Here is a 27,705-nt window from a genome sequence, read left to right as displayed (position 1 = left end):
ACTTTCTGCTCAAATGAAGAACTATGAGTAACAAACACCATTACAGTATGTGTTACCTCATGTTAACTCTAAGACGTCAGTGAGCTAAATTGCACTGGGGAGGAATATGAAACAGAACTGATTAGAAGCCTTCTAAATATGAGAAGCCCTCGAGCTTAAGCAGTAGTGAGAATTACTACATTGAATCGTCCCTGTTTAGCTGAATAATATAGGCTACTAACTAGCTCATTCTGTTCTTCTCCCTATCGTTTTCTTCAAGGCACACTGGTGCTACACTCCTAGCTTCAGTTTGCAGCGGCAAATTGGCAGAGCTACCATGCTGTTTCACGGGAGCGCTGCTGAGCCTTTGTGCTTAATGAATTGCAGAACTCGTTTGCTATCCTTACAGGAAAAGATCCACCACGATTCTCTCGGAGTCTCCTTAATTTGTCTTGTTACATTGAGGTTAAAGATTGTATTACTCTTTTTCTTCCCTAATTGACTTCATTATCTAAATTCTTGGCCTTTGTTTGCTTAGGTGTGTCTTTGAGGGGGTGGAAGTGGGTACAAGGCAAGTACAGAACTCTTTTGAGAGCAATATCCTTCCATGAACCTTCCTTGAAACATTTCAGAGTGGTTTGTTTGGTAACTCGTACCATCAATTAGCAGTGAAGGCATCAGGAAATAAAGAAAACCAAACTCCTTATACTGTATTCAACTTTTAGGAGAATGGGTAGAAAGCAATTTTATTTGTATAGCACATTTCATAACATGTAAACTCAATTTGCTTCATATTAAAACAACAATGGATTATTGCAAAAACAGCCACTACCACTTTTTCCACCCAACCAAACAAAAATATGTTTCACCTCTGTTTACTGGACTGGTTGTTAAATATCAGCGCTCTAGTAGATAAACTGCATGTGGTGACTGAGTGACTGTCTTCCAATGTACAAGACCTAATTTGGTCAGTCAGAAGAGTACACCCAGAAATCACGTGATCACAAAAAATAACCTTTCATGTTAAAGGATTTATAAAAGTCAATTTGTCTCGGCTTTCTGTTGTTTTTCTGCTGTTTTTCAAAAAACAAGCCACATTCAAACGGCCATAGCTCTGGAATGGAGGATCGCGACCGGCCAATATTTGTTTTCCTATACCATGACACCCCCATGAGGACGGAGGTCACGGACAATATTCCATGATTGTTCAAAGGTACAGTAAAATCGCCTTTTTCGCTGGCAAGGGGACCGGAGACGGATGAATGAATTAATTAATTCCTGGCAGTGAAAGAGTTAAAGAGGGAAAAAACTCAACTCTTTGCCCAATGATCTAAAACTAGAGATCGTGGCAATGTTTTTAACAGAGGACTCAAATTACGGTTAAAATAAAAAGAACAGTGTTGACTGGTTTTTATCATACTAGACCAGGGCTACTCAACTTAAGATGGCTCAGGGCCCACTCAGCAAAATACCAAAAGTGGGCCGCAAGCTAAAAATGACGGTCCTATTTTGGATTTTCCGATTTTGTAACACACACTACGCATTGTTATTGTTATAAGAAAATGTACATTTTGACATCATATTATTTTCACTGTACCTGTTTATTTTGTGTGTATGTCCAGTGGCATCAGTTCAGCAAAAGCTAAGGTATGGCAAGGTTAGGGTTGCCAACTCCCAGAGATTGAAATAAGGGACACCTACCCTGGGCGTGCGGCAAAGCTGCGCGGCCGAAAAAAAATGGGGGTCAAACCCCCCAAAAAAAACGAAATGCATAGAAAACTATGCATTATACCTGTAACAATTTATGTTTGTTTTTGAAAAAAAAAAAAATGGAGCAACCCATATATTTGAACGGAAATGTATATTTTTATCCTGTGCTTAAAAAAATCATGGTTTGACCATGAGGGGGCCGCCAAGACACTGCGTTGGGGCCGCATGCGGCCCGCGGGTTGAGTAGCGCTGTACTAGACCTTCAAAATTCAGAATTCATGTTCAAAATGAGCACTTATGCAAAAACACTTAAAGGATCTACACCATGAATAAAAAAATAAATAATAATATTTAATATCATATTGTTTATGTCCCTCAAACGTTTTTCAAAAGGTTTGAGCCTAAATGAGGCCTCAGATATACTCATTCCAACTAACTTCTCTCTGGCTTATAAAGCACTTTCACCTGCAATACCACATTGTCCTGTTTGGCACGGGGCGCTATTGAGCCAATTTGTATGCATGTTATCTCCTGGTTCTGTGTGGAAAAAGTAAAAAATATAAATAAATAAAAAAAAAATTTCATGGTGTAGTCCCTTTTTTCATTAAAATTCATGGTGTAGTCCCTTTAAGCAATGTATCTGGTCTGTCCATTTAGTCCATGAGCCAGACAAGATTTCATTATCGAAAGAGTGGGCAAAACCATACCTATATTAAATTGTTCATAGGGTCAATACGAGTAAATAAATATATGATAACCTCTCCACAGGAGCAGCTTTTTCATGGTTATCACACATTTTGTTATTTTCCCCATACGTACAAGACAGGTGAAAAAAATGACAAAATTTAAAAAGGTTATCATAATGAAACTTCCTGAGTTGATTACTTACATGAAGACAATGATTTATCGTATTACAAGTTTTCTGAAATTGTATATTTAAATATGCAAATTATGCATTTAGTCCATGAGCCAGAGCCCCAAAATTGAGCCAGATATTGAATATTCCCTCGTTAAAAACCTTTGACTCCAACATCTTAACAAAATGAAATAAGTATGTTGACTCTGGCTTTGTCCAATGTTCCAATGTTGATTCTGGAAAGTTATGCAAATGTGGGCATATTTTCCTAATGCCTAATTTGCATATTTAAATATACAATTTCAGAAAACTTGTAATACGATAAATCATTGTCTTCACGTAAGTAATCAAGTTTCATTATGATAGCTCTTTTTTATTTTATTTAATTTTTTGACCTGTCATGTACGTATGGGGAAAATAACAAAATGTGTGATAAAAAGCTGCTCCTGTGGAAAGGTTATCATATATTTATTTACTCGTATTGACCCTATGAACAATTTAATATAGGTTTGGTTTTGCCCACTCTTTCGATAATCATTGCTCAATTTTGGGGCTCTGGCTCATGGACTAATTGTGATTGTGATGTCTATGTCTCTCTGGTCCTACTAACTGGTAAGTACTGTAGGGCCATAGTGACTAAATTGCACCCGTCAGGAGACCTCTGACTGGTTTCTAGGTAGTGAAGGTCTGTATACACCAGGAGTGTTTATTTTATGCGATTAATTCACATTAATTTAAACTGCTAATTGTGTTATGAGAACATGCACACAGAGCACAATGAGGCGATGAAGCAACAATATCATTTTTTAAAACAAGGTAGATTTTTCTGCGCAAATGAAATCAACCTGTATGAATGAGGGGTTACCAAAATAAAAGTTTAATGTAAAATAATTGCGACGCATAATATTTTTCAACTGTAGAAAGATTGGGAAATCTAATGCAATTAGCTATTTCTTTTCACAGTACTGAGGTCATCTGGTGAAAGGGAAATGCACAACTGTGCATCATCAGCATAAAAATGGTAGGACACATGGTAGGACACAGCCTATAGTGTCGTATCATGGTACCACGTGGGAGCATATAAATTAGATTAAAAGGTAACAGACCAAGTAATGACCCTTCTGCATAGAAAATGTTAACTCCATCAGATATTAAATTTCCAAGAAAGTCCTGTCTTTTAGGTACAGTAGGATGGAAACCAGTTAATAACAAGATAGGTCAGCAGAATTTTGAGGTCTATTCATTAATTAATATATCATGATCAGTATAAAAAGCCACACTCTAACAACACTAAAATGGATGGTCTGTTTGAATCACAGTTTTTAATTTTAAGGTCATTAACTACTTTGATGAGGGCTGTTTCAGTCCTGTGATTAAAACCAGATGGGTACACAATACATCATACAGTTTGTGAAGTGATAGGTAGCTATGCAATAGGACTGGGCCAAGGAAAGATCCCTAGGGAACCCCGGTCAACAAAGTATATAGGGTTTAAGTGTTTAATTTGCTGGCCAAGATTAGCGAAATAAAAGCCCCAGTCCCACTCAATACCATTACTACAGTGATAAAACAAAACTCACAGAAAGTCACGTTATATCTAATCTTTTTATTTTATTTTTTATTTTTTATTATTTTATTTTTGTAATTTTGTATCTACATTTTCATCCCACGATTTTGTAACCCCATTTTTTACACCCAGTGCCAATTGTCTATGTAATCCTGGGCACTACCTTCCCTCTGCCAACCTAGGGAGGCCAGGGCCGAGCTCATGCCTCCTTCAATGCATGAGAGCCAACTGACCTTCTTGTCACCTGACAGGGGAGAGTTTCCCTGGTTGGACGTAGCGCGTGGAAGGAACACGTTATTCCAACCAGTTCCTTTCCCCTCGATCAGGCGCCCCGGCTGGCCAGGGGGAGGCAGTATAGTGACCAGGATTACTGCATGTTTTTGTGAGGGTACCTACCCTCGGGAACACGGGGAGAACATGCAAACTCCACATAGAGAGGCCCTTTCGCCAACCCCACCTAGGGTATGGGCACTGATGATGCGGAGGAGAAGACACGCCCCCAGCGCCCACAGCGTCCCCTGCGGGAATCGAACCCAGGACCTTCTAGCTGTGAGGCGACAGCGCTACCGACTGCGCCACCGTGCCCCCACACGTTATATCTAATCTTAAGTAACGGTGGAATAAGAATTATGTATAACAAAAAGGCTACATCGTGTCAACCAAGGTCCATGTGACATTTACCACAATCAGCACTCAGAGAAGTGCTATGAGTGAGAGATATGAATCTCCCACAACGGGTCACCCTCAACCCAAGCCGTATGACAGTGTAAACGTCAAACTTACACCAGCCGCTTCCAGCGTGGCTGACAGCTGGCATTTGTCAGACATGTTCCCCAACTTACCCTTTCCCTCCCGACACACATAAAGCTCTTGAGCAGGGCCAGCCAACTACGTTGTGGGGGAAACAAATGTGGCAATGTTTTTCCTCCTTAGCTGCCAATCTGTGACAAGTGCTTGACACCTACTCAAATTTTTTTAAACAGCAGGAAGGTGACAACAGACTGCCTTTGTCATGTAAGGCTGAGCTCTCCAGTTGTGCTTGACAGGCAAGTGTCTCATGAAGCAGTCAAGGAATGAAAATCAGGTGGCTTGTCAGTTAAAGAAACAGAAGGTGGGCGTTATATAGCAGCAGGGGAGAAAAGGGAATGGGTGGGGTGTTGTTTTTATTTTATTTTATTACTATTGACAAGCAAGGGGGAGGTCTGCACTATAGCCTTGCGCGGGAATGTTTTCTTAATCCCGCTACTACTGTATCCGCTATCTCTGGTTTTCGGACCATTACCGCCCCTGCTCCCACATTGTGTGTGTTCCCGTCCGGCCTGCAGTTTATTTTTGACTGCCTGCTCCTACACGCTGCAAAGTTTAAAGTACCACCTTCTCCTGCAAGATCTCCAATGGTACCCAAATATAAGCAGAGAGATGGAATGAGAGAGGGACTGACCATTTCAGCACCATGGACAGAGACACACAATGAGTTGGTGAGCTAACTGCATTAACACATTGACCGCCGGGCCCGTAGTTCTACGGGCCGTTAAATCCAACGCTTAACCGCCGATCCCGTAGCCTACGGGCTGTGGTGCTTTTTCCTTTTTTTCGAATTTTTTTTTTTTTTTCAATTTTCCGGTACGGCACATTTCATTGTAACACCACCGGAAACAGAATTATTTGGGATCCGGTTTTGACGATCACGCCGGCTCCCATTCTAAAGTCTACACTGAAACGCCATTTTCTTCGATTGTAGTTTTTCTCCTCGCTGATCACTGTTTAACATAAACCGTTCTAACTCAACAATGGATGCCCCGTTTGACACGTGGTTTGGACTGGTAGACACAGGGAGATGTCCGCGATGTTTACAAACAGTGCACAGATCAATCTTAAGGATTTTAACGACGTCTATGGCGACGTGAAAAAAACAAAAAACAACAATAAAACGTTGGCACTGGTGAGTACATTATGAGATTAACCTCTGGCGGTCAATGTGTTAATAAAGAGATACATATAAATACATGTCGGTAATGTTTTGAAATGAGGTTCACCTCCTCTGCATTTAAACATAACACTTTGATACACGAATGTCTCTAAAATAAAGTGCAACACATTTCTCGATAGTATCTTGTTTGTTTTGTGCAGGAAGGAGTGTTTTCTCTTTGAACACACGCACGCACGCACGCACGCACGCACGCACGCACGCACGCACGCACGCACACACACACACACACACACACACACACACACACACACACACACACACACACACACACACACACACACACACACACACACACACACACACACACACACACACACACACACACACACACAATTTTAAAGCCATGGCCAATCCAATCCCAATGTAGTCTACACACATTCTTACCTTGTTGCATTAAGGAACCCACTCCGAACCAGAAGCTGTTGAGGAGAGTGAAATTGTTTTCAACCACATCTGATCCGGGGTTACAGGGATGGGCATCGTACCATTCATATGGACTGAACCTGCCAAACATGAAGAGAGATTGAATTGTGTTTCGAAGCAAATACAAGAACACAGTACATAAAGTATGTTATTAAACCTGGGGCCAGCGGGCAGCTTAGATAGTCCCTTAGTGACTGAGTGACTGAGTCACTCTCCATTGTTGAAGCTCACCACAGTAAAACGGAAATGGCTCAAACCATTCCAATTTAATTATCAAAGACATTCAGGTTTCAAATGAATTGCAGATAGATTCTTTGTTTCAGATTACTGTTGACAGACAACAGCTAACATACTGTACAGTACATGCAGCCCCAGCAAGTTCATGTTGCCATGATAAAAGGAACTATAAGCTTAACTAAATATAATAACTAATAAAGTGGTTATTGACTAAAACTTAGCAAGTTCAAAGGCTTGCTGCTGGGCTGGCTCAAGTCTTGAACTAGTTTTTCCTAGTATGTATTTATGTATTCATATTATGCCATATCCTCCTTATAAAGACCACATGAAGTATGGGAGACCAATGTAGCCATTTCAGCTCTAAAACTACAGTAGATAGATAGACCTTTATTGATCCCCATGGGGAAATTCAGGTGTCGTAGCAGGCAAGAAACACAAGACAGATACATGTATCTCTCTACAAGTGTAGAGAGATACAACTGAAATTTTGAAAGAAAACAATTATAATAATGAAAGAAAGAAAGAAAATAAATGAAATAATTCAAATAAAGGATTAAACATGAAAACAAATATTGATTTTATTTGGTTGGAAGTGCAATGTAATAATTGTGCAGTAGTGAATCTAATTTTTTTTCCAAATAAGTCTACATAATTTGATTTCGACGTATTAGATAACAGTAGCTAATAGCTAATAGTAGTACAAGTGTGAAAATATGCTGTTTATCTCGTCACTTGTCCTACTGTAGTTTCAAAATGTGTTCACATTAAACGTGTTTTGATATCATCCCAATGATCTAACCTACCCTTTAAATATCGCACTACACATCCTACAAAAACATTGTATTTGTAGTTAAAGGTGGCAATATGATGGGAAAAGATAAATACCACTTTGGAGATAGTAGATATCAAAATGTCATTCATATGAGAATAATACTGTAGGTATGAAGAGCCTAGTGAAAAGTCACGTGCCACCATAAACCATATATATTCCAAGGCTCTGCCATTTAGTGGAAATCGTTTTGAAGCTGCTACATGCCATGAATTCTTTAACAGAGATTAAACAAGTCAGTTTAAGAGGCAGATGGTTGGATAAAACATGCTAAATGTCAATGCTCTTCCTCTTGAAATTAATTTTCAAAATGTTTTCAAATGCGATTTTATGATTATTTAAATATAATTCTGGGTGTTTTTCCTGAAGATACTTGGAGCCTTGGAGTCTGTAGCATCTACTTAAAAATAATTATGTCACATACCATATATTGCTCTTCCAGTGTGCCAGTGCACATTGGGAACAGTTGGTGAAATGCTTTCTTTTCTATGACAGAAATGCTAAGAAAATGTAATCCTCTACAACAGCGTCTTTCAAAGTGGGAATGCTTGAATGGCTATTCTCATGGAACAATCATTGTAGCAATCATCGGTAACTGATGTACTATACAAGACATAAAGATAAACTGAATTAGAATGATATAGCATGGAAATGTTGTAATATGTCAATAACCTATTTTAGTAAGACACTATAATAGTTTGGTTCACTAGTTCAAGATTCTTCCCTTTATTGAGAAAATGGGAAACAGCAGTAGACGGATAGTTCTTTCTTCCCTTTTGGCTGTGATGCAGCAGGGGAGCAGTCAAAGCCTGGGACTGATATGGAGCCGAACATCCCCGCTGGACTGTGAGGGTTCGAACAGCGGGAAGTGGCAGATCGAGGCACAGAGGGAGCAGGGTGTAAGGAGGGATGTGAAATCAAGGGTAATGGTTGTTTGGACCTGTATTCATACTACACTGAACAGGGATTGGATAATAGGGAAATCGGGTGGTGTTTGGTGGGTGCGTGTCATGCATACGTAACTTGCAACACTTGAGGAACTTTTTTCATTTTCAGCTAACCCATCAGACATCGCAGACATTATAAAAGTACAGTATTTCAAATGCACTTTTGCTCTTGGTGTGCTTCCCTTAATCTTTGCAATGCATTTGTCTCTCAATATAATTTTCAGGTATCAGAGGAGCTACGGTTGTTTAATTGTTCATTAAATGTGTTTGTTAAATGGATCCCCTTTAGCCGACACCTTGATGCAGATGTGGCCGATCCTTTCCACTCCTACACTTCCAACTGATTTCAATTTATTTTTATTATTAATATTCCACCTTTGTGTTCATATCTTGAGACTTCACACAAGGTTCCTGCACAAAGTTCTCAAACAACTTTTGTGTGAGAAACACTCCTTGAGAAGTCTCAAGAGTGGCCAGGTCATACTCTTAAAAATAGGTATCACCACTAAATTCATTATACACTAGTCTGCATTGAGGATATAAAACATCGGTTTTGGGTAGATAGGCAGACACCCAAAGGCAGAAAATTGAAATTGAAACTTGGTTTATTTGCTATATGAGCAGATAAGGATACATGGGGGAAAACTTCCTTCATTACACTCTTACTGAAGCGTAAGTGCTCATCCACATCAACATGGAGAAGACTTCCATTAATCTACACTTTATGGCCTGTATTTATCTCTGAACTTTTTCAAATGTATTATATTCTCCAGCTCCTACAGTATATGTATTGAAGTGACTGAAGCAAAAGAGATTTATTCTCCCGTAGCTATTTCCTTTAAGACAGTCCTGGTTTTATGGGCTAGACTGATAACAAGAACAAATTACAGTAGGTTCTGCAGCTTTTCGTTTTTCCTTATTTTCTTTCTCATAATGCTGCTTGCAAACAACATTGGTAGATACTTTGACCATCACATTCACTGACATACAACTGTGAACTTAAAGATGTCTACGGTACACACACAAAAGTAAAAGATTGTATACGTTTCTTAATTTTTTTTATTCTGCAGTATGATCGACATTATGCTTGAGAAAACTTTTTGTGGATATAGTATCCAAGTTCAGCAAAGATCTGCTCCAGCTAAAGTAACTGATTCCACTGTAAGCTATCTCTATTTGAAACTATTATGAATATTATGTATTCTTTGGCTAACAGCTTTTCAGCTGTCTAGGCTGGTCTCCAATAAAATGACATTCCAATTTGTGGTAATTTCGCACTTACACAACGCAACTCCTAAATGCTTCTCAAGACAAAGTATGAGGGTTGAGGATTGCAGCTGTATGCTCTTAGACCTACGACTCCTTTCAAAGCCTAGCTTCTTACAGCTTCCTCAAGTACCACTTTGCATGAGAAACACCAGGAAGAACAGATAATGGCCATCCATGGCACGTAGGAAGCCAGTAAACTGGCACGTTTTCTTTTTCTTTCATGAAGTTCATGGTTTATTATAGCTATTTACTAGAGCTTTGGTGGCAGGTATCTAATTTGATGTTTTCACTCTCATTCGTCCTTCCACTGCTGAGCTGCACTGAGAGACCATGCTGACATAACTGCCGTGATCACTACCTACCAGCTAAAGCTTTCTGCAGGGCAGACGCCAAAAGCACTGAGCGGTACAGAAGAGCCCAGCCCAGGGGCATGCTGGTAGGTAGTGCGTCCACAACATAATAATAATGCCCCTGGTTTGACTCACGACTTTAGACATCATTAAATCATTAAAAAAAAGTAGAGGGTGGCATTACAAATAAAGTTAAGCCCTATTACAAAAAATACAGAAAATAGCCAATCTACAAGCTCACAACTGAGCTTGTTGAGCTGCTACTTTTGCTATTTTTGCAATTAACAATTAAAGTAAAAATGAATACAGTTTGAAAATGCTCGCCAATAATGACATGCCCGAAACAGAGGCACCAAAGTGGCTAATGAATGTATGGCTGCAGACAAGAAAATAAACATACAATAAATGTGAGGCTAAACGCGATCACTAGCTGGTGGTGGCAATTGCCATCTCCTGCGACCCCAAATGACACCTTGATGAGACTGACTACGGATCCGAACAGTCTAGGTTTGACTCCTATAGAATTTGTTGGGGGTGGCAGTAGGAATCAGAATGTTCCTGGTTTGATTCCTTCTGCTCCTCGGGCACTGCTCATTACCTGCCCAGTGATCCCTATAGTTCCAAATTCCAATAATAAAATGCAGAAGACAAATTCCAGGTATTTTTCTGCTTTCTCAAATCATTACACTAGTTTCTGATGGACATATGTATATATGATGGACTTACCTGGCAATGACAAACAGGACACAGCTGACTCCTAAGTAGGCCAGGAGAATATAGACCCAGATGTCAGGGGTCATGGGGTTGAGGAAGGAAAAGAAGCCGTTGTTGGTGGTGTTGGGTTTGCGGTACAGGATGCTGATGCCCATGCTCATGAAGGGTTTGGAGAAATCAATGACCTTCTCACGCATGTAGGTGATGGTAAGAGGAGCCACAGACAGGTCAGCTCTCTGTAGGAGACACAAAACAAAATCATATAATTGCTCAACTTTCTCCTACCTTCCAATCAGAATGAAATGTGCTTGCTGGAAACACATGCATAATTATAAAGAATATTCTGTAGGTGTAATTACACACACAAAAAGAAGTGTCAAGTGGCACACTCAGTGAGCATTGTTGCACAGGTTGTAAAACATACATAATCATTCACTTCAGTGATATCATTTTGAAGACACGTCACGTTTCCCATGAATCGGACAAGATTGGATGCAGTCGCACGTGCAGAGCAGGCTGAGCAGCTACCTGGGGCCTCTAGAAGGGCCTAATATAGCTCTCCCTCAGATGCCAATGAAGACACAGGGATGGCAGAGGCTCACAGTGTGTTGTGAGTCTGAGCCTGCCTGATATATTGGTCTACAGCCGATATAGCGGCCATTATTTTTGACATAATCAGTATCGACAATTATGCAGCCGATGTGTGCAGATTTTCCTACCACTTTCAGCCTGGCGTCCCTATTTTGGGCATGTCATTATAGGCGAAGGTTTTCTGTTCCAGATCGGCTAAAATCAAACGAGGTGACCTATTTTTTTTTCTTAAACATCGGTAATCGGTGGTCTATGACTCTTCAAAATCGGGATCGGCATTGTACCCAAAAATCTGTCATCGGCTGAGCTCTGTCCCCTGGCTGCATATTCAGAAGGTCACCATTTACCCCCCCCCCACACACACACACACACCCACACACACACACACACACCCACACACACACATACGCTTCCCCCACACCAGGGTTGGACTCGAGGTTAATGAAACCAGCTGCTGAGTTCACGCATGGATACCCCCTCCAAGAGAAAAGGATGCACCTCACAAAAGAAGGGTTTGGCCCAGTGTCCCTCTCTCTCTCTCTCTCTCTCCTCCTCCTTACATCTCGCTGAGCATTGGGAGAGGCATAGGGCTCATTCTTACACCAGTTCACTAATGAAGAGCAGTAAATGTTTGCTATGCTATTTGCTTTGAGGGTATAGGGCATACTAGGGCAACATTTGGACCAAATACCTTAATATTGATATTGTGACAATAATATCGTATTATGACGATAATAATAATAGTGCTCAAATATTTGATATTTTTTTTTAAATGGTGATTATTATTTTTTGGAAAATGTAAAGTAGGGCTTAAAGTTATACTGGGTAACTTTTTCAAAAAAACTAAAGTTAAATTGTATATCTTTTGTGAGTGGCAAATGTTTCACAACACCTACTCCATGAATTTCACCCCCGAAAGCCTTTTATAAACTATTTTCTATTGAAACGGTGGCCAGGGTCATTTCCTGTTTGGCCAGGAACTACCGCACCGGTTTCCTGTTTGGCCAGGAACTACCGCGCTAATAACAAAAAGGAATCTCACACTGTTTTTAAGACATTATAGGATTTGAAGATGGAAAAACAAAAGCTAAATAAAACACAGCTCACAGTAACTAATGCTCCACTGGCTAAGAGAAACGATCCGCAGATAGTATAAAACAACTAAAAGAACGCTTTTTGAAACGCTTCCGTCTTCCGGTGAAAACAAATGGAATTCTGGGTAATGCAGGAATAAACGAACAACCTGCAGTGACGGTAATGACCAGCAGAGGCTGCTAAAAATCGCTTTTTTTGGACCTGCCTAATACGACTTTAAGCCCTAAGGGATTAAAAAAACAAGAAAAGACAATATCAATAAACTATTGATATTGTTTGTGTAAAATATTCAATATATTATTGATATTGCCCATTCCAGTACATACCACACAGTGCTGTCAGTAATTAATTCTCAACTGTCCAATTAATACAATGAGAGTGATTGAATAAATGTAAAAAATGGGAGAACATGTGAATGTTGCAGTCATGTCCTGGCATGTAATCAAAATCACTTTAATTTCCTCATAAAGACAATACATCAGTACAGTTTATAGTTGATAATCAAAGCGTGTTCTTTCACAACAACATTGTTCTGGTGCAACAGTGTCTAGGATGGTGAACTATTTATAAAGATCAATCTATTTCCCTTTGACATTGAGTTAACGCAAGGCTTGTCTCAAAATGGACATAGCGAAAACATTAAGTTAAAGATATATTATACAGTACTGTATTATATTTATTATTTTATCATGACATAAATTATCAACTTCAATGCAACTTTCTTGAGTCCTAAATTTTACACAAACAATATGCCAACAATATGAGCTTCTTTTCCCCTTTTTTCGACAATGCGATTGCCTCTCAGGATGTGATTTACAATATTTACCATTTATCAAAGTGCTGAGCTCAAATCAAGGCTCACCACAAAGAGTCTTGATTTGATTTATTGACCAATTCATTTAGAAAGATTTGGGGGATTTGCTTGGACAATGTGCAGAATATTTTAAACCTTGAAAATATGTATTTATTTGGGACAGCCCTATAATATACAGTGTACAATATATGATATACACTGTACAGTATAAGATCATATTTTACTTAAATAGAATTATAATTTTGTTGTAGTAAAGTTTACCTTTTTTATTTATTGTTTTAATCCAAAGTATAGCCTTTTTTGTACCATCATCATTCCATTCAAATAATATGACAACACTTGCATAGCTGCAAACAGGACAGACGGAAAACATTCATGTTCTGTGTGTGCAACTACTGTACCTACATCTATGGTCAATATGGTGGTGGCTTAACCACTTTCAAGCTAGATTGCCTATTTTGCACAATTTTGTTTCGCAAAAATAGCCAATCTACAAACTCACAGATTGGCTATTTTCACAAAACACCGTCGTATGACGATTGACGAAGTAAGAAATAGGTTTTAAGTGGTTTGCACAAATTATCCTCTGAAGAGAGAGGGAGATGCAAGAGCTATTTTGTCCTAGGGTGCATCCACAGTGACCTCATTAATCACAGTATTTAATTTCTTTTACAACTCACACTGCTAACCCTCTTCTCCATTGCCAACTGGAGCTGTTTTGAACCAAGCTGCCACTCAAGCGGAAGATCAACCACCAGGCCATGCCAGAGATCCCTACAGTGGGCTAATGTACATGCCGCATGGCCATTTTGTGCTTAGGCACATCCACCACCAGGCCCAGGCGAGATAGCACTGATAGTGCCCTGCTGTGTGCCACATGGCTTTGTGTTATCTGGTTCTGCAGATGGTAAGCTTTGGGCCGTTTTCCCTCTGAAACCACCTCACCTGATTACGTCCTGCTGGATTCATACAATTGCAACGAATGCAGTCTGCACAACAGAGGTTAACTATAAAAACTAGAGGTCTGTCTCTTGAATGCCTTGATGTGAATGCATTCAGCGTTAGTGGGATTTATTGCTCATTCTTGGTCGTTCGGGGTGCAATGATGAGAACAGGTTTCAGATGACATTGCTCACAGATACGACAATTCATGTCAATTCAATTCATGACAATTCCCTGTCTCTTAGCAGAGTCATTGGCTAACAAATGTTTACATAATGCTCTTGATCGTGCCCCATTATCCCTCTGCAAATGTGAATACCATACTGTAAGCCTTCATGTGATGACAAGTGAATCTAACATAAGGACTTGTAGAGAACATAATGCCTGCATTGGCAGAGCAGTGATGCGACAATTTTGTTTGTATATATTGCTAAATTAGTTACTGTATGCTTACTCTCATCACATAGGTAACATTGAAGTTGACAGTGGGTAAAAACAGTATTGGTATTGATATCGGCAGATATTTGTATTCAATTAGTTATCACAAGTAAGACGCGCGAACGCGGTAAGCGAACGCAGCTCGAAAACTAAGGCGTTTAAAAAAAAAAAAATACCAAAAAATTCTGCGTTAAAAGGAGCATCTTAGAAAAATAAAAATTCACCCAAAAAAAACTTTGAATGTTTTTGAACAATTCAACAAAGTGTTTGAAGTGCCTGTTTCACCCACTTCCGGGGGGCGGAGCCAAAATCCGAGGCCGAAGTATTTGTTCGTAGACCCCGACTTAGGGGGGGTAGAAAAAGTTTCGGAGCGATTCGGGCACTTTTAATTTAACATGGGGTTTCAATGGGGAGTTTTTAGAAGCCTTCTCCGGGGCGTGGCTTCCGGGGGAAGGGGCGGCTTAAACGCAACCTTGACAGGTGTGTTCAGTTTTCAAAGACCTTTCATTTGATGTATGGTACGTCTATATTGGACATTTACTTGGCTGCACACAGCTGCACATAGGCAGTGCACACAGACACACAGACACGCAGACACACAGACACACAGACAGACACACAAGCCAAGCACGGTTTCATAGTAAGCTCCACTTGCGTGGAGGCGCGCCGCTGCGTTCGCAATTATTGGCCCAGAAATGTCATATGGTGCCATCCCTACAAATTACTTTAAAGGTTTCATGACATTCAGTTTTACACACATTAAACACATTAAAAGTCTTTGTCATGGTCCTTCAAACGTGTATACAAAGTTTTAACTGAAAATTCCACTCTAGTGAGCCATTGCAGGTGTTTTTCTCTCACATTTCTAAAGCCTTTTCAATTGCAATGAAAAAATAAATCTTTGCCTGCGGGTGTCGCTGTTGAGGGATTTTGCCTGTCAATCATCACCTCTGCTCCGCCCCCCCCCCAAAGGAAAGGATAGGGGAGGGGAGGGGCGAGGAGGGGAGTGGGCGGGATTAATGGCCTGTGACTTCACTATCCAAGGGCCAATCTCAGATTACTTTTCAGCCTAATTATTCAGAAAACCCCAGACCACAGAAAATCCACTGAATGTTCAAAGTTCAGTTTTTTTGGGTGTAATTGAGGTCATAAAACCCCCCAAAAAACATTAAAAAAAATTTAAGTGAAAATGAATGTCATAGAACCTTTAACCACTAAACCCTATTTTACAAATGTTTCCCCTTTATTTTTAAATAGCAAAAATAGCCACACCGGTCAAAGAAGTTATAGAAAGGAATACAAATATAGATAAGAAGATAGAATAGGATAGTGGTTAATTGTTATGAATTTGGAACCTGAAATTACAAGAATAGGTTCAATGTCTGTTTGCTCAAAGGCACTTCCACAGGGATGAATATTAATAATGTAATTAGAGTGTTTCTAAAACATTAAGACACTCACCACTGCCCAAATGTTAGTCAAAATCCCACCTCACTTAATCCAGCACCCTGAGTACCTACTGACCCCTACCTGCCAACAGGTGCTGTAGTATATCATAGACGCGCTGTAGACACGTGAATCTCTGACTACCAATAAATCAATTCATTAGACTTATCTTTTTGAATATCTACTCTGTATAGACAAGGTATGTGTGTAGGCTGGCTGTAGCCTTCCAGTGTAGCCTATGTGTCGAAGCAGAGATTAATTGCCATGGCAGAAACAAATTATGTGTTAAGTCCACTGATAATGCTAGCATCACGGCATGATTAAAGGGATCATCTATTGTGACTAAATCAAGTTTAACAGGGTCTGTTGCATCATTTAGCACCTTCCCACAATGCCCTTTGGCGTTGCAGTGGGCTTTGTTTCTGTGGAGTGAAAAACAAAGGGGCGATATATGATACATGTACAGTAGCATACATGTTGCCAAAGCATTTTATACAGAATTAACTGTAGCCTACTGTACTAAGCACAGTACATCCTCATTCTATTTCATTCAGAAATGGTATATTTCCAAGGGTGATCAATGGCATGCTGCCACCATGCTCATACCAAAACATATGTTAAGGAAAACAGAACAACACATGTTATTAATTGGATAATGTGCTTTGTTCTTGTAAAGCCACATACACTGCCACAAAACACTATCCTGTTTTTCTCATAAGGTGAGAAACATATTTTCGCACACAGAAATGTGAATTCCTCCTTCACACACAAGGATGTGCAAACATATTGAATACAAACAACATAATTTTATATTCCATGAAAACACACATGAATGTGTATATTAGCGTACATGAGTGTGCACGCACGCACGTAGGCACACACACGCGCATACGCACACGCGCACACACACACACACACACACACACACACACACACACACACACACACACACACTCGCATACACACAGATAAACAGAGATCTTTGTTTCTGTCACTACATTTCCTCCTGCTTGACAAGTCTTGGTGACCTACAAAGATGAATGAAGGAGTACAACTGCTTTTAATAAACACACACAAGTCACGTGCCACTGTAGAAATGTGCCAGGCATTTTTGTAATTCTGTAATGAAACTATGATTTATGTGGGCTGACAGGATGGATGCATGGGCCGTGTGATTTAACACTGTTTTATCAGCTAAAACCAACTATAGGATGCTGCCGTTTTGCCTGTTGTCTTTCTTAGACCTTATCTAACTACATTAGGTGACCCTGTGGGTAGAGGTAGTTAACACCAGTACACTATAGCACTGTTCTGCAGCTAGCTTGTCCACATTGCAATGGGGAGGTAATGAATTTTTTTAGGGGTTAATCAAAGGCAGTTATAAAAACCAAATCGAACCGATAAATAACTTTGACAGGGGCTATTTATTTTGCCCTTGTCTGTGTCTCTTTGTATATGGCATGTATACAGAGTACAGCAAACATACTGCATACAGTAACAGTACATGTACTGTATACTGTAGCCTATGTAAAGTATGTACTACATGTATAGTAATGTAGAGATATGCAGTACATAATTATACTGAGTATATGTAATAATACAGAGGAATGGCAAACCGTCCACCACAGACTGAAAAGAAAAGTAAAAAGAAGAAAAAGTTGCTTGTTGAGTGGGAGAGATAAGATTGTTTGTGGGTTCTCATATGGAATCTATAGCCATCCCAGCCTCTCATGCTATCTTTAGGCCCTCAAGTCTATGTTTCAGGTCTACTGAATCAAGATCTGCTTATCTAGACAGACAGGGGTAAGAGAAGCACTGGACCACAAAATAGAACCGGCTAACTATCAGCAGGGGTGATCCATGCTTGCTTCTGCTTTAAGAAGCAATAACAGCGACAGTACCAGTATAGATGATCATCTCCCTAGTTAAAAATGAATGATGCTAAGCAAAATGTAATTTAGTCAATATATAAAACATATACTTAAAAAATACTTAAAGTTATATTCACACATACTGTAGTATCGCTCTCTCTTTCTCTATCCCTCTCCCTCTCTCACTCAATAAATAAATACATAAATAAATAAATAAATAAATAAATAAATAAATAAATAAATGTTTAATATTAAATACATGTGACTGAATTAACTTGTGGATTAATTGTGATTTAAGTCCCTCCTCCTACACATTCTGTCAATTAAAAACATGAATGTGATAATCAGATATGCAAATAAGAATTGTGTGCACTAAAATGCATGTCCTCAACATAGTATGTATTTGCAGGGTTTGATTTGTAAAAAATAATAAATATAAATAATAATAATAAAAAATAATAATGTGTATATATATATATATATATATATATATATATATACACACACACACACACACACACACACACACATACACATACACACACAAACACACACACACACACACACACACACACACACACACACACACATACACACACACACACACACACACACACACACACACACACACACACACGACAGACAAGACACAGCTGACATTAATTAGTGCTGTTGATTGCTATGTGGTCAAACGCGCATACAGTCTCAACGAGCCATCATTAACCTGCTAGTGTTACACAACTGACTGGCAATAATGTGCGCATTTGTGTTGAAAACGCATCGCATCTGATCACTCTGATCTAATCCAAGGAAGTTGGAGCAACTCTCTAAAATCGTGAATTTATGTCAGACAAGACACAGCTGACATTAATTAGTGCTGTTGATTGCTATGTGGTCAAACGCGCATACAGGCTCAACGAGCCATCATTAACCTGCTAGTGTTACACAGCTGACTGGCAATAATGTACGCATTTGTGTTGAAAACGCATCGCATCTGATCACTCTGATCTAATCCAAGGAAGTTGGAGCAACTCTCTAAAATCGTGAATTGTAGTTTGGCTGGTCAATTTGAGATGACAACAGCAGCAAAGGCTAGTAGTAGACCTATATTTGAGATGTATGATGATCAGTTATTATTCCAGTCCTCTATGTTTTACAACGTTGACGACCAGTGCTACTCCTCCACTTGCGTCTGCCTCTGTGGCACCGTCACCGCGTGTGTGTGTGTGTGTGTGAGTGAGTGTAGAGGGGGGAGAGGGGGAGGGGTGGGGATTTAGGCGCTGCAGCCTGTAGAAACAGCCAGCGCGTTACAGAGAGAGAGCGTTACTTTTGGTAGTTTATAAGTAGGCTGTATTTAATTTACTTAAACACTAATAGTTATATAGCGCCACTAATACAACAAATTGCATGTCTCTCTCTGTCTCTCTGCTGGCAAATAGTTTTATTACATTGCTCTCTCACTGTTCACATATGGGAATCAGCGCCCTCTGGCGATGATACAGAAGCTTCACATTCACTCCCTCGGGCCAATTCCTATTGAAAGCGGATGTCGTTCTCTTTCGCTTCTTCTGCCTGTGTGAACACAGAGCTACACAAAATCTACATTCTACAAGTTCGAGTTTCTGCGGGAATTCGACGATCTCGAAAGCGACGAGTCGGTTTCTCAGTCCACCGAGAGTCCCCGGAGCTCGTTACTCTCCCTAATTTTCCACACTGTCCTCTTCCCGGCGTGGAAGACGCAGTTTTCTTTCCCAGACGGACGCTACAGCTAACCAGGCTAGCTCCCTCAGGTTCGCTAAACAACAGCTTAGCTTGAACTCAGCTAGCTCGTTAGCTTAGCCTAACCTAGACCAACCTAGCTTTAGCCTCCTCCTTTCGACACAATGTCTCGACGTGAGATCTCCACTGCCGATCGCCGCAACCGGGGAGCCAGCGTGGATCTCCCCCCTCCCCCCCCGGCGTTGATGCGGCACCCGTTCCTACTTCCAGCTCCTGGATGAGTGGGACACACAGTCCGCCATGACGCACGCGCCACCGCGGACCACCACCCTCAGCCCTCACCACCTTACCCTTGGGCTCCCCAGCCCTGGGAGAAGCTGCGACACACACACACACACACACACACACACACACACATATCAGCGTACAGTTCTACCTGAATGTGCATGCCTCGTTGTTCCCTTGGTTATTGTGGCTCGAAATGTTTTTTCCATGACAAAAGTGTTTGTGTATTTAAAACAACAACTCGAGACCGGAGACGCCGCTACACCAGCGCTAGCTGAGATGCGACGCCTCACACAGGAGATCATTCTCCTCAACAAGTACTCCACAGAATGGGCTGGTAGAGTACTCGGTTTGTGTGTCACCCATGGAAGGGCACGGTGGCTTGACCACGTAACTTCAAAGGCCTCGACGACAAGAAGAATGCCCAGATCCGGCAGGTAGGTCCAGCTTGCTTTTCCCAGTCTTCCTCCGCCCCACCCGCTGCCAGAGGCGAGCAGCGCGACCGGACAGCAACAGCCCAGACGGGGGATTTGCACCTGGATAGTGTGGCCACGAGCCTCAGTCCCAGGACGCCGAGGGAGAGATGAGGTCTCCCTCGATTCCCTCTCCTCCCAGACGGGGGATTTGCGCCTGGACAATGTGGTCACTGGCCCGAGTCCAGGACACCGAGGAAGAGGAGGAGATCTTCACTGGAGCCGGTAGGACGCAGCAAAGGACCACTCACCGAGCCCTGGAAGATGTTCAGCCACATACACACATGTCAGGGTATAAGTTTACATGAAAGTGCATACTTCTGTGGCCCCCGCTGTTATTGCTCGACCTGTTTTTTCATGACAAATATTTTGTGTATTGAAAACAAAGAATCGCAACGAAATACAGCAAAATCTTCACCGGAGCCAGCGGAGACGGCGAAGGATCGCTCCCCTAGCCCCTGGGAGAAGTTCCGATACACACACACACACACACACACACACACACACACACACACCTTCAGAGTACAAGTTTACTTGAACATTGTTGCTGCTCAGAATGTTCTTTCTTGACAAATGCTTGTGTAATAAGAAACAAAAATTGCAACAAATTTACAGCCAAAATGAAAATGAGCCAACGATCACCAGCCAACGGTTGGTGGTCGTTAGACGGAACGTAGGTATAGTGACGGGCCTAAACCGTCACATGCTACATGGGTCACGTAAACATTTTCCTTGGTCCACCAAAAAGTGCCTTAAGGTAAGATTTAGGCCCAAATGTTGTTGTATTGTCGGCGGAGGCGGCCAAAATGGCTGCCTCCGCTGGAAAACATGTGCCAAAACACAAAATGGCCGTGGGCAAACACGTGGCACCATCCAAAATGGTGAATGAACGAATCGTCTGAACGAATCTTTTGAACGGATCTTTGAACGAATCATTGCCGTAAACGAAATCATTCGTTCACTGAAATGAACTGTTTTTCCCACCACTAGTCAGGTGGCGGTACATACTGCTTTTCCACCAGACCACCCATGTCCAACAGAGCACTGTTGTTACATGCGAGTGGTCAAGCGGCGGCGACGTTGCAAGAGGAGGCTGCCTCCCTATTACTCAAGGGAAGTGTCACCGGGAGAAAGCCGGATCGTTTTCTACTCGAGATACTTCCTGGTCATGAAGAAAGGGGGGGGGGGGGGGGCTACGTCCTATCATGGATCTAAGGGCGCTCAACAGGTATCTGAAAACCTTCCAGTTCGAATGTTGACGTGTTACTGCGCTCAGTAACGTCGTCAGGGCGACTGGTGGAGCTCACTAGATCTCAAGGACGGCCTTCTCCACATCCCTATCTACCCGCCGCACAGGAAATTCCTGCGCTTCGAGTTCGAGGGTCGTGTGTACGGGTACCTGGTCCTCTCGTTCGAAATGTCCCAGGATGTTCATGAAATGCACTCAAGCGATAGCTCCTCTGAGACAGAGGGGAGTCCACATCGCGACCTACATAGAACAATTGGTTGATGAGTGCGGACTCGCGTTAGGAGGCATGTCATCACCCCAGACTGGTGGTGTCGCACCTGACCTCCCTGGGATTCACGCTACACTTCGAGAAGTGCGTGAAGTGTGTGCTCACCCCGTCCCATCACGCTACCTTATAGGTATCGTGCTGGATGCGGTCTCTCTCAGAGCTCGTCTGTCTCAGGGGAGGATAGATTCCTCCCCAAGATGTCTGGCCATGTCTCGACTGGGACGCAAGGTCCAGTACAAGGTCTGCATGAGGGCGGAGGGGCTCAGGGCTTCGGCCATTTCCCTTTCCATGCTACACGTGAGACCTTCTCAGAGATGGATGGGCTCCCTCCCACTCAGGGTTTTCGCCGTGTGACAACGTCTGCGGCATGCATGCAGTCCCTCCAACAATCGTCCGGTAGGGAGGATCATCTCAAGAAAGGTGATCACCACCGATGCCAGCCTCACAAAGTGGGGCGCCACCTTCGAGGGCCGGATGGCCAGGGGTCTGTGGGACCGCAGCACGAGGACAGCATACATCAACTGCTTGGAGTTGATGGCAGTCTTTTTGGCAGTGAAACACTTCGAGCCCCACATCAGTGGATGTCACGCTCCGGTCAGGACAGACAATACCACGACCATGGCCTGCATCAACAAGCAAGGAGGTCCGAGATCTCTTACTTTTAACAGTCTGGCGAGGAGGTTGATACTGTGGTGCGATGCACACCTGGAATCAATCAGCACCTCTCATGTACTTGGACTTCTGAACAGGGGAGCCGATCTTCTGTCCAGAGGTAAGACGTTTCATTCAGTTTGGTCTCTGCACCCCGGGGTCGTGGACCAGATCTGGGTCAGGTTCGGGCGGCCCCAGGTAGACCTAGTTGCCTCGAAGGAGAACGCGAAGTGCTCGATGTTCCTCTCGATGAGTGAGCAGGCTCCGCTGGGCCTGGACGTCCTGGCGCACAAATGGCCGGGGGGGACAGTTTTTTGCGTGCCCTCCGCTGATCTGAACTGATCCACCCCACTCCGGAACGGATCAGACTCCAAGGCTTGATGGTATTGCTGGTGGCTCCGGCATGGGGCTCTTGGAGGTCGGAAATAGCTCCCCTCCTCTACGAGCAGCCTTGGCCCCTCCCGCTATGCAGGGACCCGCTACAGCAGGCGGGTGGCGAAACCTTTCATCCCAGACCCGCAGACTTAGAACTGTGGGTCTGGCCCGTGAGAGGGAAAACTTGACTGCGACTGGACCTAGAGCAGTGGCTACCAGTGAGGTATCGTTCAGGTTTGAGTCGTTCAAGAATAACTAGTTCTTTTCCGTTGAACGTGAATGAGCTCCTTCATTTTCTGAGACGGTTACGTTCACACTATCGTGCATGCCCCCATCCCCTCCCCCTGTACACAAGACGGGAGGTTGGGCTGTACGTGCGACGTAGAAAACTAAAACGCTCCTGCGATGGTGTTTTTTACATTAGAGAGTGGGGCTGCTGAACAAGAACGTGAACGAGTCAATTGAACGGATCATTGGCGTGAGTGTGAACGAAATCGTTTGTTCACTGAAATTACATTTTTTTCCCCACTACTAGCGGATACTATTCAGGCCGCTAGGGCACACTCCACTAGGTCTCTCTACGGGACAAAGTAGGGCGTGTGTGAGGAATGGTGTCTGGGACGGTCCCCGGCTGTGGTTCCGCTCCAGGCTTCGGTCACAGACATCCTGATCTTCCTACAGGATAGGTTGGATCTGGGAAACGTTTTCTCCACGATCTAAGTGTACCTGGCGGCCATCTCAGCAAGCCATGTTGGCTTCGAGGCGAAAACCGCGACAAATCAGCCCCTTGTGGGCCAGTTCATGAAGTGCGCCGAGTGCACGTCCTGTCTCAAGGTCCCTGTTCCCCGCGTGGGACTTGGTCCTGGTGCTCGACTCACTCTCTCGTCCTCCTTTTGAGCCGTTGGAGACGGTGGACCCAAAGTTCCTCACGTTCAAGACGGTGCTCCTGGTTGCGCTGACGACAGCGGAGCGGGTGAGCGGTATTCGTGCCCTCTCGGTGAGTCCAGAGTGCATGAGGTTCACTGGAGGTGACAGTAGGGTTGTTTTCAAACCCAACCCGGCGTTTGTCCTCAAGACCACCTAGCGATGGTTAAGCCTACTGAGCTGGTGGCTTTTCACCCGCCTCCTTTTGCTCGGAGGAGGATCGGAGGCTGCACTGTCTCTGTCCAGTGAAAGCCCTGCGGGTGTATGTCCGGAGGACTGCGGCCCAGAACCAACCCAGCTAGTTGTTCGTTCTTTGGGGCCCGGGTCATGGGGAAGGCGGTGTCAAAGTCAACGCTTTCCCGGTGGATTGTGGATGCTATTCGCCTGGCGTACACTAGTAGCGGAGCCCCAGTGCCTGGAGGCCTGAGAGCGCACTCTACTAGGGGTGTTTCGACGTCCTGGGCCCTCTGCAGAGGTGTGGTTTTCAGGACGCCTGCACGGCAGCAAGTTAGTCGTCTCCCTCGACTTTCGCTGCTCTCTATAGCCTGGACGTGGTGCCGTCCTCCATGGCGCACGCAGTCCTGGGCGCGGCTTCCACCTGGCGGTGGGTAGATGCATGGAACAGAAGTAGGGTCTGTTCATGCCCTTGTGCCTACTAGGGGTGTGTTGACGTCCTGGGCCCTCTGCAGAAGTGTGTCTTCAGGACGTCTACACGGCGGCGAGTCGGCAGTCTCTTCGACTTTCGCTGTTTTTTTCTAGCCTGGACGTGGCGGCGCCTTCCATGACGCTCGCAGTCCTGGGCGTGGCTTCCAACAGAGGGTGGGTAGGTGCATGGAACGGATGTAGGATCTGTTCATGCCCTTGTGCCTTAGTATGTCATAGGCGACGTCTGGGCCTTAGTTCAGTAAGGCGGACTTCGGTCTGTTAGGGCCCTCCACTAAGATGGACAGGCTATGCCTGTCCTTTAGTTCTTAGAGCAGACTATGGTCTGTCAGGGCCCTACTATATTTCCTGATCTTTGCCTCAGACCCGGTGGGTCTGATGGCGCATGGGTGCCGAGGGCCACGCCCCCTGGGGGGCGGGGCCCTGGTACAGGTTGTGGGTATCTTGATTTTGCGGATACATTCATGGGGTTTATGTCTCCCATATGTGAACAGTGAGAGAGCAATGTAATAAAACTATAGGTTACTTACGTAACCCCGGTTTTATAAATTGCGAACGAACTGTTCACAATAACACCCTTCTTTTTGCTCGGCAGAAGGAAGCTGGTGTGAAAGAGAACGACATCCGCTTTCCGGGTCCTATTATACCCTCGGGGGTAGGGACTTCCGGAAAGCGATTGACGGCCCACCGGACCAATAGGAATTGGCCCGAGGGAGTGAATGTGAAGCTTCTGTATCATCGCCAGAGGGCGCTGATTCCCATATATGAACAGTTCGTTCGCAATTTATAAAACCGGGGTTACGTAAGTAACCCATAGTTATATAGCGCCACTAATACAACAAATTGCATGTCTCTCTCTGTCTCTCTGCTGGGAGCGACGAGCACACAACCGACTGTCTGTCTGTCTCTGGCTCAAATGGGGCTGTGACGTTGAATTGTGGGCGTTCACTCCCTCTCATATAAATAGGGGGGCAGGGCTAAAGCTGCATACCTTTGAAACTATTCCTAGGAAGAGTAAACTCTCTGTTAAAAAATAGATCAATGTGCCTTTGAACAAGACACTTAACATGAATGTGTGTGAAGAAAAGATTTCAAGGTTAGGTGTGATTTTTTTAATAGCACATTACCAACAATTTTGTATTATTTAAAGTCCACTCTCAGTTAAGTGTGGATACGATACGATACGATACGATACGATACGATACGATACGATACGATACGATACGATACGATACGATAAGACAAGATAAAATAAAATTACATCTAGCAAGTCTTAATTTCTTTGAGGATTATTATGTTTTTACTTGAATTATTAAGGACAGACTCCCCTCTGACCACTCATAGCTTTTAAGTTGAAAGTACAGAAGAATACAAAGTACCTGTATATGTCTACTCCATTTTATGATGAATGCCTGCATCTCCATTTCCTGCCAGCATTTTCTACCTCCAGTAATCCATTTGTTCCCCCTCAAGGTTACCGTTATCAGCACAGATCTAGCAAAAAGCTTTGGGTAGGGGGGGATAAAGTGCTGCTGCGGTAGCCCACCTTTCCTACCCTTCTCAGCACCTAGCCACTGACTCATGCCATAAGACTCTCCTCTAAATGCCACTTAAGCTATTACAACTTTTCCAGCCGAGTGCAGTGCTGACCCGACAGGGCCGAGGACAGAGGGAGGGCAATGAAAGGCACTGTTATGAAATGCCAGCCAAGTACTGTCATTGTTGCTTTCAATGCAAGGCCTGTTTCCTGGCATTTGACGTTTTTTGTTTTATCGCAGTAATTTTTCACTATCTGCCAACATTATGATTGCTGATGTGGTCTGCTGCATACTGAGAATATACAGTACCTACCTGTTCATTGTTATTTCTTTATTTTCATCAAAGCTGAGGTTTGTGTCTCAATCAATGACATCAACAGACTTGTAACTCGGAGCCAACCTTGACAGAGTTGTGCCGTAAATGTAACTGACAGCTTTGCTGTCTCCACATGTCCTGTACTCAATCATATCTTTATCACTGTCTATGCCTGAGGAAGACATAACCTGCACAGTTCAATAGCATCTTTGCGTCAGTTCACTTAAGATGAGATCTTTCACAGCTGTTTGCGTAAAATTTTGCGTGGGATTACAAAAGTGAAATGTAGATGTAGTAAATGTATTAGGCAACGGTGCATGAAGGACAAGGCCCAAGGTCACGGGCGTGATAAAAGCATGGTATTTGTAATACAGTACGACTCACATGTTCAATCAGCTCTCGGATCATCCCGTTCCACTGGCCCTTCTCATCCTGTGAGCCATATTTCCCGTCAGGCACCAGGCGAATCTCGTACACGAAGCCCAGGATGTTAGCCAGCTCCTTCAGCAAGTCGATGCAGAAGCCCTCGAAGCGGTCGTTGCCAACCAGCGCCTTGTCAGACTTCTTAAGCATGACGTATGGCTCCTCCTGCACAGACACGAAACATCAAATGGAAACCAACGTTGAGGTCAGCTTTTTCAATTTGTTTCGGCGTGCAAAACTTAATTGAGGCAAAGTGATCTGAGCTGAAAAGTCACTGTTGCATTTAACACGGAGCGACAGGGAGATTTAAGTTCGGCATGTGGCTATAGAGCGTGTTAAAATATGTACGAGTGCTTAGCTTTGTTCTTACATTAGCGTCTAAAAATGTATGTCTAAAAGGAGAGCTGAGCTGCTTCCAATGCGAGTTGTATCTCTTGTTGTGAAAATGTATCTCAAATGACTACATGCCATACTAGGCTTGATAAGATTTCAAAGAGGATACACACAGAAAGGGAGTGCTATTGTTTTTGATGTGTTTGTCATGTTGAGCCAACTAAAGCCTCTGTCAACCCCCATACGCTCAACTGCCCACTGACCCATGCTGTCAGTGCACAGGCCGGTTCAGTTTATGGTCAGGGAGATGACAGTCTTTACTGCGCTGTAATATCCTGGCTGGATGCTCATAATTTGGGTCATATAAAAGCTTGATTAGGAACAGAATGCTGCAGTGAAACAGAGCATGACTGTGATGTT

The 27,705-nt window shown here is 43.0% G+C and overlaps 1 protein-coding gene across 1 annotated transcript in view; it reads right to left on the bottom strand.

Annotated features, from left to right (window-relative positions):
• grik3 (glutamate ionotropic receptor kainate type subunit 3) overlaps positions 1-27,705 on the bottom strand; it is a gene marked incomplete at its 5' end in the record, with an annotated part of 143,891 nt that overhangs the window by 12,627 nt on the left and 103,559 nt on the right. The window contains 3 exons of the mRNA XM_080426724.1: positions 6,487-6,605; positions 10,884-11,107; positions 26,914-27,117. Of these exons, the coding sequence (XP_080282850.1) occupies positions 6,487-6,605; positions 10,884-11,107; positions 26,914-27,117 (547 nt within the window). The remainder of the gene's footprint in view (positions 1-6,486; positions 6,606-10,883; positions 11,108-26,913; positions 27,118-27,705) is intronic.

Source organism: Gymnoscopelus braueri (genome assembly GCF_963280865.1).
Source record: "Gymnoscopelus braueri genome assembly, chromosome: 4".
Lineage (NCBI taxonomy): Eukaryota > Metazoa > Chordata > Actinopteri > Myctophiformes > Myctophidae > Gymnoscopelus > Gymnoscopelus braueri.
Note: the sequence above shows the minus strand (reverse complement) of the source record. Positions and strands in the feature narration are given on the sequence as shown.